We start from the raw sequence: 14,002 nt of genomic DNA, 5'->3' as shown, positions 1-14,002 counted from the left end.
ACAAACAGCTGGACTGCCTTAGTAATTTTTCCCTACTTTCCCATTAGAAGTGATAATGATTTAGATGGTTATCATCTTCGGCTTCGTCTTTTCCTTTTTTGCTTCTTGGAGACTCTCGGGGCTCCCTTATCAGCTGCCAGCTGTAGCGCCACCATCTCCCTATGTTCCTTAGACTTTAAGTGCTTCATCCTGGTTTCTGCACTTTGGGAGTTTTCATCACAAGCTGGGCAGACCAAGTCCTCGTAATATTCCGTGTCACTCAACAGGTCATGGTAATATTCGGTGTCATCCTGAGCTAGTCTAGCGAGAGGGCCTGCTACTTCTTCCTTACCCAACTGGACGTTAGCCGACTGTTGTTCCCTCCCTAGACATCTTTCCTGAAGAGACTTCTTTATGCGTTCATATTCATCCCACTCTTCCTGGGTTTCCTGCAAATCCTTCACTAATGACTTCAATACTTCCCCTTCCATCGGAGATTGATTGATCGGGCTATTCAATCCTTCTACTGGAGCATCTGTTTCAACATTCTGTTGTTCCCATTGACGTGATTCAGCGTACTTTTGGCATCCCAGTAAAATCCGTGTTGCACCCTCAGCTATATCCGTAACTTTTGAGAGCTCCAAACTCCTTCCCTCTGAAGATTGAAGCTCGTGTTCAGATTGTTCCCATTGCAGAGTCTTGTCCCTCAACATATGAAGGAGTTGGCTGACCGTTAACTCTTCCACGGGAACACTGTGAATCAGAGTCTTCTCCATTTCATCCACCTTTTCCTCCAATGCTTTCATCTTCTTTTCCTCTTGGACTTTGGCTTTCAGCGCTCGGAGAAGTTGTGCCATGATGCTATCTAGCTCTTGTGCCATGATGCTCTCTAGCTCATGTCTTACAGTCTCTGTGTTTCTTACAGTTTCCTTTTCTTCCACTGAAAGGATTCCCAGTTGAATCTGTTCTTCAAGTTGTTGAACCTCGGTCATTGCCGCCTCATATTTGTCTTGGGTTTCCTTCAATAATTTTCTGAGTTCTTGGACATCTTGCCTTTCATGTTCTGCCATGTCTTTCACCTCTAATTTCTCATCTATGGATGGAACTTCTACCGATGAGTCTGTCTTGGCCTTGAGCTCATCAAGAATTTCCTGCAGCCTTTGGACTTCTTGCTCATGTTCAACCTTTAGTTGCTCATATGCTTCTACTGAAACTAGCTTTTCGGAGGTTGCCGAGTTAACCCCCTCCAGAATTGTAGCCTGGGCCTGTTCATACTGTTCTTTCAACTTCTCACACTCTGCTTGTAAGGAGTCGTAGAGAAGAACTGGAATAAAATTCTGGCTTCCTGAAGATTCCTCTTCATTTGCTTCTTTCGCAATTTTCTGTTGGAGTTCAGCCAAGGCTGCTATGCTATCTGCCTCTCGAAGTCTCACTGCCATCAAATCTTCTTTATTCTTGCAGTCTATCTCAGCCATTTCCCCTTTACTTTCATTTAACTGAGTGAGTAGTCCCTTATTCTGGGTTGAGAGATATTGCACCTTCTCCTGTAGACCATTGCACTCCTTCTCTGCTCGACATAGCTGGTTACTGCTGATTTGGTTCTGTGTTTCAAGTTCCAACATCCTTTGCTTAGCTTCTTTCAGTTTCGCCCCTATAAGCTCCTCTTGCAACATGGCCACATTATTCTCATCAGGTAAAGAAGCATTTCTCTTTTCTATGTCCAAGATTTTTTTCTGCATCTCTTTAAGTGCACACTGCGATTCAGCTTCTCTTAACCTTGCCTGCACTAGCTCCGTCTCCAATTGCAGAACAAAATCCTCAGTGTAGCGTGGTTTGCCTTTATGCTGTATCTCTAGATCATGCAAATATTCTAACTCCTGAACATCATAAGGGAGATGTGATCGGTAATTGGTCACGATGGCTCTATGGTCGCTCTCTGCTTGAGCCAGCAGGTTCTGTTGTCTTTCCAGACTCTCCCATTCGGTGTCATAGAACTTTTTCATTGTTTTCATCTCTTGTACGAGACGGTAACTCAATTGTTCTAATTGTTGTCGTACTTTGAGATGACGTTGAGTTCGAGCCCGGTGTTCCTCCGTAATGCATATGTCTGTAACTTGAACAGACTCAGAATTCTCTGTCTTTATACACGCCATCGTTTTTCCAACCTTAGTCAGTGAGTTCATGTTAACCTTGTTTTTCATACTTGGGTTGGACTTATCGTCTTCCGGCTCAGAGTCTGAGCTGCTTGTCTGCACCGAGTCCTCACTCGTCATTGCTTACATAGATACATACATAGATACATAGAAGATAGGAGCAGGAGTAGGCCATTCGGCCCTTCGTGCCTGCTCCGCCATTCGATGAGATCATGGCTGATCCTTTAATTCAGTATCCCGTCCCCGCCTTCTCTCCGTAACCCTTAACCCCTTTTGCCCGTAGAAATATATCTAATTCCCTCTTAAATATATTTAATGAGCTGGCGTACACTGCCCTCTGTGGCAATGAGTTCCACAGTTTCACCACTCTCTGAGTGAAGAAATTCCCCCTCATCTCTGTCCTAAATGGTTTAGCCCTTATCCTTAAATTATGTCCTCTAGTTCTGTTCTCACCCGCCAAGGGAAACATTCCTTCTGCATCCAGTCTGTCTAGACCTGTCAGAATTTTATACACTTCTATGAGGTCCCCTCTCAATCTTCTAAACTCCAGTGTGTACATCCCTAAACTACATAGTCTCTCCTCATAGGTCATTCCCGCCATTCCTGGTATCAGCCTGGTGAATCGCCGCTGCACCCCCTCCATGGCAAGAACATCCTTCCTCAGATGAGGCGACCAAAACTGTACACAGTACTCGAGGTGTGGTCTCACCAGTGCCCTGTACAGCTGCAGCAAGGTATCCCTGTTCCTGTATTCTAACCCTTTTGCTATGAAGGCCAGCATACCGTTTGCCTTCTTGACCGCCTGTTGCACCTGCATGCTCGCCTTCAGTGACTGGTGTACAAGAACACCCAGGTCTCTCTGTACTTCCCCCTCTCCCAATCTATTGCCATTTAAATAATAATTTGCCCTCCCGTTCCTGCACCCAAGGTGGATAACTTCGCACTTGTCCACATTATAGTGCATCTGCCATTTATCCGCCCAATCGCCCAGTCTGTCCAAATCGCTCTGGAGCTTCCTGGTCTCTTCCTCTGAGCCCACCCCCCCTCCTAGTTTAGTGTCGTCTGCAAATTTGGAAATGCTGCATCCGACTCCCTGATCCAGGTCATTAATGTAAATTGTGAACAGCTGGGGGCCCAGGACAGATCCCTGTGGTACCCCACTTGTTACTGCCTGCCATTCAGAAAATGAGCCGTTTATTCCAACTCTCTGTTTTCTATCTGACAGCCAGTTCCCTATCCACGCCAAAACTTTCCCCTTTATCCCATGAGCCTCAATTTTCCATGCTAATCTTTTATGTGGGACCTTATCGAAGGCCTTTTGGAAGTCCAGGTACACCACATCTACTGGCTCTCCCCCATCTATTCTACCAGTTACTCCCTCAAAAAATTCCAATAGATTAGTCAAGCACGATTTACCCTTTGTAAATCCATGTTGACTCTGTCCTATCCTGTAGGTAGTGCCATTCCATGTCTATTTTCTTGATCCACTCCCGTCCTAGAAGTGGTGGTCCTCCCTCAGGTAGTACGTATAAGTTCATTCTTGGGTGTTCTTTACCCCTATCTCTCACCTTGACTCTTATCTTTCCCATGGGGTATACTTTATGCCCCGTGTATGTCTGCAATACGAACTTGGTATCTCTTAAGGGTATATGTGAGAATAGCCGGTGGTAATCCCTTCGATTTATGACTGATACAGCTGATCCAGTGTCCAACTCCATTTTCACTTGGACTCCAGCTATTTTTAGCATGACCCAGATAGTTTGTAGGTCAGCTTCCTTACTCACATTATGAATTCTCAGACTACCCAGCTCCTGGCCGTTTGGGTCTGAGTCTGAATTCTGTTCGTCTGAACTCTTCTCAGCCACCTTGTGTACCTTGTTGTACTTTTCCTGTGATGGCTTCCTTTGGTTGTTGGTCTTCTTCCCTGACCGGCATACCTTAGCGATGTGACCCAGTTTGCCACATTTCCTACATTCCTGGTTCTTAAACCAGCATTGGTTCTGATCGTGTGTTGTCTTCCCACAGCGATAGGATTTTGTTATACTCGAGGTAATTTGGTCCACACCGAGTGCCGCTGCCTTTAGCTGCATTTCCGTGGTTCCTTTCGCTGCGGCTTCATGCGATGCTGCTATAAGGACAGCCCTGTCAAGTGTAAGGTCGTTCTCTTCGAGTAGTCGCTTTTGCGTCCCTTCCTTGGACAGTCCGCATACGAACTTGTCTCGCAGTGCCTCTGTCAGATTCCCTCCGAACTGGCAGCATTTCGCTAGTCTACGCAGTTCGACCAAGTATTCCGCGTTGCTTTTGTCTTTCCGTTGCGTTCTCGCATAGAAATTGAATCGTTCAGCCAACATCAATGGTGTGGGGTTCAAGTGATCCTTCAGAACAGCCACTATCTCATCGAAAGTCTGATCCGCCGGTTTAGCTGGTGATAGTAGATGCTTCAAGAGCCCGTATGTCTTTGCGCCCATCGAGTTTAGCAAGGTTATAGCTTTGTCGTCTGCTTCTATTTTGTTGGCCTCACAATAGATCTCAATGCGTTCCACGTACGTGGCCCAGTCTTCTATCTCCGAATTAAAATCGTTGATGTTACCACGTTTAGGCATCTTCCTCTCTTTGGGAACAACAGAAGTATTTCTTTAAATTATTTTTTTTTTTTTTTCTAAGCTGGCGGTTTTCCCGCGAAAATGGCGGTTTCCCGCTCTTATCTTCTCTCCCCGCCCACTTCAATGGCGGTTTCCCGCTTCTGTCTTCTTCCCCGCCTAATGGCGGCTTCCCGCGTTTCTTCCCTGGCGGGAGGGGTACACTTTCCCCACGGGCGACGGCTGCTGGCTTTCAGGTTCACAGCCTGCGCGTCGGCTTCAAGGCTTTCCCTTTTTTATTTTATGGCAGGGCGACCGGCTCTGGGTACCCCGTTGACGGCGAACAGGTTCAGCCGCTGGGCTGGCTCTCGCACAGTTCCCCTTGCTCGGCTCTGTCTCTCTCCCGCTCGCTCGGCTCTACCGGCGCTGGGTACACCCCGTTGACGGAGGACAGTTCAGCCGCTGGACTGGCTCTCACACAGTTCCCCTTGCTCGGCTCTGCCTCTCTCCCGCTCGCTCGGCTCTACCGGCGCTGGTTACACCCCGTTGACGAAGGATAGTTCAGCCGCTGGACTGGCTCTCGCGCAGTCTCTCTTGGTCGGCTCTGCCTCTCCCGCTCGCTCGGACCCCAATCGCGCCTCCCAGCCCTCTCACAGTCCGGTGCTTCTCTCCCCGGCTGCGGCTGAGTTTCTCTCTTCCCGCGCCTACGCTCCCGGTCGCAGCGCTTCGTGGCTTCGGTCACCGCCCGGCTTTTCCCCCGGTCGTGGTCTCTCACGACACCGTTGGACCCGACTTTTTGTCCGGCTCCTTTTCCCCCTCGACCGTGGTCGAGTGCCCAGCCCTTATCCTCCGGCTATTCTTTTCACTTTCCCTTACTCACAGTCACCGTGGCAGAAGGGACAGTCAGTGCCTGTTGCTGATGGAAGTTTTTGTCGCTAAAGTCTTCCTCCTTTCTATTGCTGCAGCCTTGAGTTTTCTCCCAGCCGAATGACGAGGGCGGTTGCCTCTTTTCGACGCTCTTTTGTTGCTTTGAAAGTATTGTTGCCGCAGGGTACAATCGGACTCGTCGCCACTGTAAAGTCTGTGGGTTGTGCAGTTAATTACGACACAGACTTCAGGAGTAACATACAACAGGACTTTACTATTCGAAGGTCAGGGCGAATCTGCCCTATAAATCATGCCACAGCACTTATATACCGGTGTGGTCACCGTCGGTATTACCGTATACAGAAGCCAAACAAGTAGTGCCACACCTAAAGTAGTTCTCTTAAAGGTGAACGGTTACATACAATAGTCTCTTAAAGGTAGACGGTTACATACACTACAAGAATGAAGGTGTGCCTCGAGTGGTCGACCAGTCCAGAATACAGAGGGACTGTGGAGCAATCACCTTTATACCTGGACTCGTGGGAGGAGTCAGCTGAGACATGTACAGGCATGTACACAGTGGAATACAAACAGTGGTTTACCACACGGTCACTTTTCTCTTTGGAAAAAAGAAGGCTGAGGGGTGACCTAATAGAGGTCTTTAAAATCGTGAAAGGTTTTGATAGAGTAGATACAGAGAGAATGTTTCCACTTGTGGGGAAGAGCATAACTAGAGGCCGTCAATATAATATAGTCATCAAGAAATCCAATAGGGAATTCAGGAGAAACTTCTTTACCCAGAGAGTGGTGAGAATGTGGAACTCGCTACCACAGGGAGTGGTTGAAGCAAATATTATCGATGCATTTAAGGGGAAGCTAGACAAGCATATGAGGGAGAAGGGAATAGAGAGTTACGCTGATAGAGTTAGATGAGGAAAGACAGGAGGAGGCTTGAGTGGAGCATAAAGGCCAGCATGGACTGGTTGGGCCAAATGGCCTGTTTCTGTGCCATATATCCGATGTAATTCTATGTAATTTAACTGATGTTCCTTTTGTGTAGATCGCAGTGGCACAGTTTAGCTCCAAGGTGCAGACAGAGTTCAATTTTATCAAATACAGTCAGGCTTCCAACAAGGAAGATCTTGTACATAACATATGGCAAAGTGGAGGAGGGACCGACACACCAAGAGGGATCCAATATGTAGCGTGAGTATTGGAAAAACATTTCCTTTGTCAACAACTTATGCAGCACCTCTGGTGGAGAAAACCATCCCAAGGCACTTCACAGGAGCCTTAAGCAAACAAATGATTGTGGGGCTCAGTCCCACATTGGGCGAGAGCGGCAGACTGGGCACTGGGCCTGGATTGGAGCCTGGGCCTTTCCTGCTCTGTGTCTGGGGGGAGGGGCTCAGTCCCACTCCGGGCGAGATCGGCTGACTGGGCACTAGGCCCGGATTGAAGCTTGGGCCTTTCCGTCTGTGTGTCTGGGGGGAGGGGCTCAGTCCCACACCGAGTGAGATCGGCTGACTGGGCACTAGGCCAAGGTTGGAGCCTGGGCCTTTCCTGCTCTGTGTGTGTGTGATTGGGGGCTCAGTTCCACACCGGGTGAGATCGGCTGACTGGGCACTAGGCCAAGATTGGAGCCTGGGCCTTTCCTGCTCTGTGTGTGTGTGATTGGGGGCTCAGTTCCACACCGGGTGAGATCAGCTGACTGGGCACTAGGCCAAGATTGGAGCCTGGGCCTTTCCTGCTCTGTGTGTGTGTGATTGGGGGCTCAGTTCCACACCGGGTGAGATCAGCTGACTGGGCACTAGGCCAAGATTGGAGCCTGGGCCTTTCCTGCTCTGTGTCTGTGTGTCTGGGGGGTGGGGCTCAGTCCCACACGGGGCGAGAGTGGCGGACTGAGCACTAGGCCCGGATTGAAGCTTGGGCCTTTCCGTCTGTGTGTCTGGGGGGAGGGGCTCAGTCCCACACCGAGCGAGATCAGCTGACTGGGCACTAGGCCAAGATTGGAGCCTGGGCCTTTCCTGCTCTGTGTCTGTGTGTCTGGGGGGTGGGGCTCAGTCCCACACGGGGCGAGAGTGGCGGACTGAGCACTAGGCCCGGATTGAAGCTTGGGCCTTTCCGTCTGTGTGTGAGTGACTGGGGGCTCAGTCCCACACCGGGTGAGATCAGCTGACTGAGCACTAGGCCCGGAATGGAGCCTGGGCCTTTCCTGCTGTGTGTGTGCGTGTATCTGGGGGGCTCAGTCCCACGCCGGGTGCAATCGGCTGACTGAGCACTAGGCCCAGAATGGAGCCTCGGCCTTTCCTGCTGTGTGTGTGGTGAGCGACTCAATGACTTTGTCTGATCCCATTACAGGGACAAAATATTCTTACCGTCCGCGGGGGCACGAAACGGAGCCAAACGGATCCTGATCACAATCACCGATGGAGAATCTTATAATACACATTTCAGACCAGCCATTGAAGCGGCGAACCAGAAAAAGATCCAACGTTACGCGATCGGGGTGAGCTCAGTGAATTCTTCGCTCTGTGTGTTGTTGCAGGTTTTTTTCCCAAACGCGCTAATTATTTCTCTCTCTCTCTCCTTCCCCCTTAAAACCCACCTCTTTGACCAAGCTTTTGGTCAACTGTCCCCACAATGCCTCGATTTTAAATTCTCATCCTTGTTTTCAAATCTCTCCATGGGCTCGCCCGTTCCCTACACAAAGCTGGGTGGGCGTGTGTGCTGTGAGGAGGATGCCGAGAAACTCCAGGATAATTTGGACAGGTTGGGTGACTGGGCAGAAGCATAGCAGATGCAATATAACGTGGATGAATGTGAGGTTATCCACATTGGTGTCAAAAACAGGAAGGCAGATTATTATCTAAATGGCAATAGATTGGGAGAAGGGGAAGTGCAAAGAGACCTGGGTGTCCTTGTGCACCAGTCGCTGAAGGTAAGCATGCAGGTGCAGCAGGCGGTTAAGAAGGCAAATGGCATGTTGGCCTTCATAGCGAGAGGGTTTGAGTACAGGAACAAGGATGTCTTGCTGCAGTTGTACAGGGCCTTGGTGAGACCACATCTTGAGTATTGTGTGCAGTTTTGGTCGCCTTATCTGAGGAAGGATGTTCTTGCCATGGAAGGAGTTCAGCGAAGATTCACCAGGCTGATACCTGGGATGGCAGGAATGACGTATGAGGAGAGATTGGATCGATTGGGCTTGTACTCGCTGGAGTTTAGAAAAATGAGAGGGGATCTCATTGAAACTTATAAAATTCTGACAGGACTGGACAGACTAGATGCAGGAAGGATGTTCCCGATGGTCGGGGAGTCCAGAACCAGGGGTCACAGTCTAAGGATAAGGGGTCAGCCATTTAGGACAGAAATTAGGAGGAATTTCTTCACCCAGAGAGTGGTGAACCTGTGGAATTCTCTACCACAGAAGGCAGTAGAGGCCAATACATTAAATATATTCAAGAAGGAGTTGGATATATTTCTTAAGGCTAAAGTGATCAAGGGGTATGGGGAGAAAGCAGGGACCGGGTACTGAATTTGGATGATCAGCCATGATCGCATTGAATGGCGGAGCAGGCTCGAGGGGCCGAATGGCCTACTCCTGCTACTATCTTCTATGTTTCTATGTTTCTATCTCTGTAACCTCCTCCAGCCCCACAACCCTCCAAGATCTCTGCGCTCCGCCAATTAGGAACATCGAAAAATAGGAGCAGGAATCGGCCATTCAGCCCTTCGAGCCTGCTCCACCATTCAATATGATCATGACTGATCCTCTATCTCAATACCATATTCCCACTCTCTCCCCATACACATTGATGCCTTTTATGTCTAGAAATCTATCTATCTCCTTTGTAATTCTATTCAGTGACTTGGCTTCCACAGCCTTCTGTGTTAGAGAATTCCACAGGTTCACCACCCTCTGAGTGAAGAAATTTCTCCTCATCTCAGTCCTAAATATCCTACCCCTTATCCTGAGACTGTGACCCCTCGTTCTAGACCCCCCCAGCCAGGGGAAACATCCTCCCTGCATCCAGTCTGTCTAGCCCTGTCAGAATTTTATACGATTCAATGAGATCCCCTCTCATTCTTCTAAACTCGAGTGAATAAAGGCCTAGTCGACCCAATCTCTCCTCATACAACAGTCCTGCCATCCCAGGAATCAGTCTGGTGAACCTTTGTTGCACTCCCTCTATGGTAAGTATATCCTTTCTTAGGTAAGTGACCTAAACTGCACACAGTACTCCAGGTGTGGTCTCACCAAGGCCCTGTATAACTGTAGTAAGACATCCTTGCTTCTGTACTCAAATCCTCTTGCAATGAAGGCCAACATACCATTTGCCTTCCTAACTGCTTGCTGCACCTACATGCTTGCTTTCAGTGACTGGTGTACAAGGACACCCAATTCTGGCCTCTTGAGCATCCCCCGATTTTTATCGCTCCACCACTGGCGGCCGTGCCTTCAACCTAGGGCCCGAGCTCTGGAATTCCCACCTTAAACGTTTCTACCTCTCCTTCCTCTTTTAAGACACTCCTAAAAAATGAACTCTTCGACTACGCTTTAAGTCACCTGCCCTAATATCTCCTTGTCTGGCTCGGAGCCAACTTCTGTTTGAATCTAAATTTTCAGACTGCTTGTCCAACATCCAGTCCTGGAGGAGCAGAAATTTCTTCCAACTAAATATTGGGAAGACCGAAGCCATTGTTTTCGGTCCCCGCCACAAACTCCGTTCCCTCGTCACTGACTCCATCCCTCTCCCTAACATCTGTCTGAGGCTGAACCACACCGTTCGCCACATTGCTGCCCTATTTGACCCTGAAATGAGCTTCCGACAACATATCCGCAGCATAACTAAGACTGCCTACTTCCACCTCCGTAAGTTCGCCCGTCTCCACCCCTGCCTCAGTTCATCCGCTGCTGAAACCTTCATCCTGCCTTTGTTACCTCTAGACTTGACTATTCCAACGCACTCCTGGCTGGCCTCCCACATTCCACCCTACGTAAACTTGAGATCATTCAAAACTTGGCTGCCCGTGTCCTAACTCGCCCCAAGTCCCGTTCACCCATCTCCACTGTGCTCGCTGACCTACATTGGCTCCCAGTTAAGCAACGCCTCGATTTCAAAATTCTCATCCTTGTTTTCAAATCCCTCCATAGCCCTCACCCCTCCCTATCTCTGTAATCTCCTCCAGCCCTACAACGTTCCGAGATATCTGCATTCCTCCAATTCTGGCCTCTTTAGCATCCCTGATTTTAATCGCTCCACCATTGGCGGCCATGCCCTCAGCTGCCTTGGCCCTAAGCTCTGGAATTCCCTCCTTAAACCTCTCCCCTAAACCTCTCCGCCTCTCTACCTTGCTTTCCTTTAAGACGCTCCTTAAAACCTACCTCTTTGATCAAGGTTTTAGTCACCTGCCCTAATTTCTCCTTATGTGGCTCGGTGTCAAATGTTGTTTGATTATCGCTCCTTGGGACGTTTTACTACGTTTAAAAGCTCTGTTTAAATGCAAGTTGTTGTTATTTTTGTTGTTGAAGGCACTACATAAATTCAAGTTGTTTTGCCTCTAACAAGCCTCCTGTGAGGCACTTTATCCGGTGTCTTCTGCGAGTCCATATACTCCACATCTACCTCTAACAAGCCTCCTGTGAAGCATTTTTTCCGGTGCCTTCTGCTAGTCCATATACTCCACATCTACCTCTAACAAGCCTCCTGTGAGGCACTTTATCCAGTGCCTTCTGCTAGTCCATATATTCCACATCTACTACATGTGTCAATTTTTTATTCTGATAAGGCGCCTTTCACTATGTTGACGGGTGTGATATCAATGTAAGTTGCTGTAGAAGACCTATGGGATGTTTCCCAGATGTGGCTCATGACCCTACATGAACGTTGACCCTTGATTTATTTGCTTCCAAAGGTTGGCTCTGCCTTCACCGATTCAAGAGCAAGGGATCAGCTCAACATAATTGCCTCCGAAAAGAAGAACGTGTTTCAAGTGAGCAACTTCCAGGCCCTGGACAGCATTCAGAAAGAACTGCAGGAGAAGATCTTTGCAATCGAAGGTGCGGCAAGCTTCATCTTTGAATCCATTCTCGGGATGTGTGGGCAAGGCTGGCCATTTACTGCCCATCCCTAGATGGCCCCTCGAGATGGTGGTGCTGAGCTGTGTCAGCCAGTGGCTCAGTGGGCAGCACCCTCGCCTCTGAGTCAGAAGGCTGTGGGTTCAAGTCCCTACTCCAAAGACACGAGCACAAAAAATCTAGGCCGATGCTCCCACTGCAGTACCAAGGGAGCGTTACTCCGTCAGACGTTAAACCAAGGCCCCGTCTGCTCACTCAGGTGGACGTAAAAGATCCCATGGCACTATTTTGAAGAAGAGCAGGGATGTTCTCCCCCGGTGTCCTGGGATAATATTTATCCCTCAACCAACATCACTAAAACAGATTACATCAGAATTAGGAGCAGGAGTAGGCCACACAAACCCTCAAGCCTGCTCCGCCATTCAATAAGATCATGGCTGAGGTGGTGAAAGGTGCTACAGAAATGCAAATCTTCCTTATTGAACCGCTGCAGTCCGTGTGGTGAAGGTGCTCCCACAGTGCTGTTAAGGAGGGAGTTCCAGGATTTTGACCCAGCGACAATGAAGGAGCGGCCGATATATTTCCAAGTCAGGATGGTGTGTGACTTGGAGGGGAACTTGGAGGTGGTGGTGTTCCCACGTGCCTGCTGCCCTTGTCCTTCCAGGTGGAAGAGGTTGCAGGTTTGGGAGGTGCTGCCGAAGAAGCCTTGGCGAGTTGCTGCAGTGCATCTTGTAGATGGTACACGCTGCAGCCACGGTACGCCGGTGGTGGAGGGAGTGAATGTTTAAGGTGGTGGATGGGGTGCCAATCAAGCAGGCTGCTTTGTCCTGGATGGTGTCGAGCTTCTTGAGTGTTGTTGGAGCTGCACTCATCCAGGCAAGTGGAGAGTATTCCATCACACTCCTGACTTGCACCTTTGTAGATGGTGGAAAGGCTTTGTGGAGTCAGGAGGTGAGATACTCACCGCAGAATACCCATCTACAAAATGTATTAATTGAGGGAAGAAGTGGTTAGGACCATAGTAACAGGGGGATGCCATTCAGCCCCTCAAGCCTGTTGAGCCATTCAATCAGATTATGGTTGATCTGTACCTCAACCCCATCCACCCACCTTGGCTCCATATCCCTCCATACCCTTACCCAACAAAGACTGATCCATCTCAGTCTTGGAAGCTCCAAATGAACCTGTCCTCATAATTGGACCCTTTTAGCCCCGGTATCATTCTGGGGAACCTGCGCTGCTCCCCCTCCACGGTCAATGTATCCTTCCTGAGGGGCGGGGCCCAGAACTGAACACAGTAACTCCAGGTGGGGTCTGACCAGAGCTTTATACAACTGCAGCATAACTCCCTCCCCTTTGTATCCCAGCCCTCGAGATAAAGGACAACATTCCATTTTGGTAGGAAGAACGAGGAGAGGCAATACAAACTAAAGGGTACACTGTTAAAGGGGGTGCATGAACAGAGAGACCTGGGGGTATATGTGCACAAATCATTGAAGGTGGCAGGGCAGGTTGAGAAAGCATTTAAAAAAAGCATACGGGATCCTGGGCTTCATAAACAGAGGAATAGAATACAAAAGCAAGGAAGTTATGATGAACCTACATAAAACACTGGTTCGGCCTCAACTGGAGTATTGTGTCCAATTCTGGGCACCGCACTTAGGAAGGATGTGAAGGCCTTAGAGAGGGTGCAGAGGAGATTTACTAGATTGTGTTATGTTCATTAATAACTAGTCATTTTTATTAAGAACAGCTAGCTTTTGCTAGACACTTTATTGAGCACATGTGGACAAGGTACAGTATCTGTAGAGGCATCCATCTTGACTGCTGCCTTGTGGGTAGCCTCGTGCATCCTGGGTAGCCCACTCTTATATACATACAGCACCACCTAGTGTACCATTCCAGAATGACAGGTTACTGATCATTACATCCCCCTTTCTTTGAGGTTAAACAAAATCAGTATCAATCAATATCAATCAATAACAACATAAACATCTTCAACAGTCAATACATTTTCAATGTAGTTTTCTTTGTACTCAAAGATTAAGTCTATCAGGCTTTTTTACTTCACGTGTGGATCTTCTCAGCACAGGTAAGTCTGATGTGTTTTCATGAGAGCCTGTATGTGTATTTGTGTTAGATTGTTCTGGTGGTGAGTGACAAGATTCAGTTGCGGCATTGTCATTGATTTGCTCTTCGATAGTCTCTTGTGTTTTTAGGAGGGAACGGCGGTTCCTCCTGAGAATCTGTCCTTCCTCAGTTCTAACAGTGTATGACCTTGGTCCTACTTCCTCAAGAACTGTAGCTTTCCTGTTCCATGCATCAGGATCCTCAATCCTGACAAT

At 48.6% G+C, this 14,002-nt stretch overlaps 1 protein-coding gene across 1 annotated transcript in view; it reads left to right on the top strand.

Moving 5' to 3' along the window:
- The window catches only part of LOC147095446 (integrin alpha-M-like), a 47,845-nt gene that overhangs the window by 19,971 nt on the left and 13,872 nt on the right, over positions 1 to 14,002 (top strand). The window contains exons 7-9 of the mRNA XM_085973638.1: positions 6,639 to 6,784; positions 7,940 to 8,087; positions 11,495 to 11,639. Of these exons, the coding sequence (XP_085829764.1) occupies positions 6,639 to 6,784; positions 7,940 to 8,087; positions 11,495 to 11,639 (439 nt within the window). The remainder of the gene's footprint in view (positions 1 to 6,638; positions 6,785 to 7,939; positions 8,088 to 11,494; positions 11,640 to 14,002) is intronic.

This window comes from Somniosus microcephalus, unplaced genomic scaffold, assembly GCF_052327205.1.
Source record: "Somniosus microcephalus isolate GS21.2 unplaced genomic scaffold, FLI_Smic_1.0 unresolved_chr1, whole genome shotgun sequence".
Taxonomy (NCBI): Eukaryota; Metazoa; Chordata; class Chondrichthyes; order Squaliformes; family Somniosidae; genus Somniosus; species Somniosus microcephalus.
The sequence above is the reverse complement of the archived record's forward strand: the minus strand, read 5'-3'. Positions and strand labels throughout refer to the sequence as shown.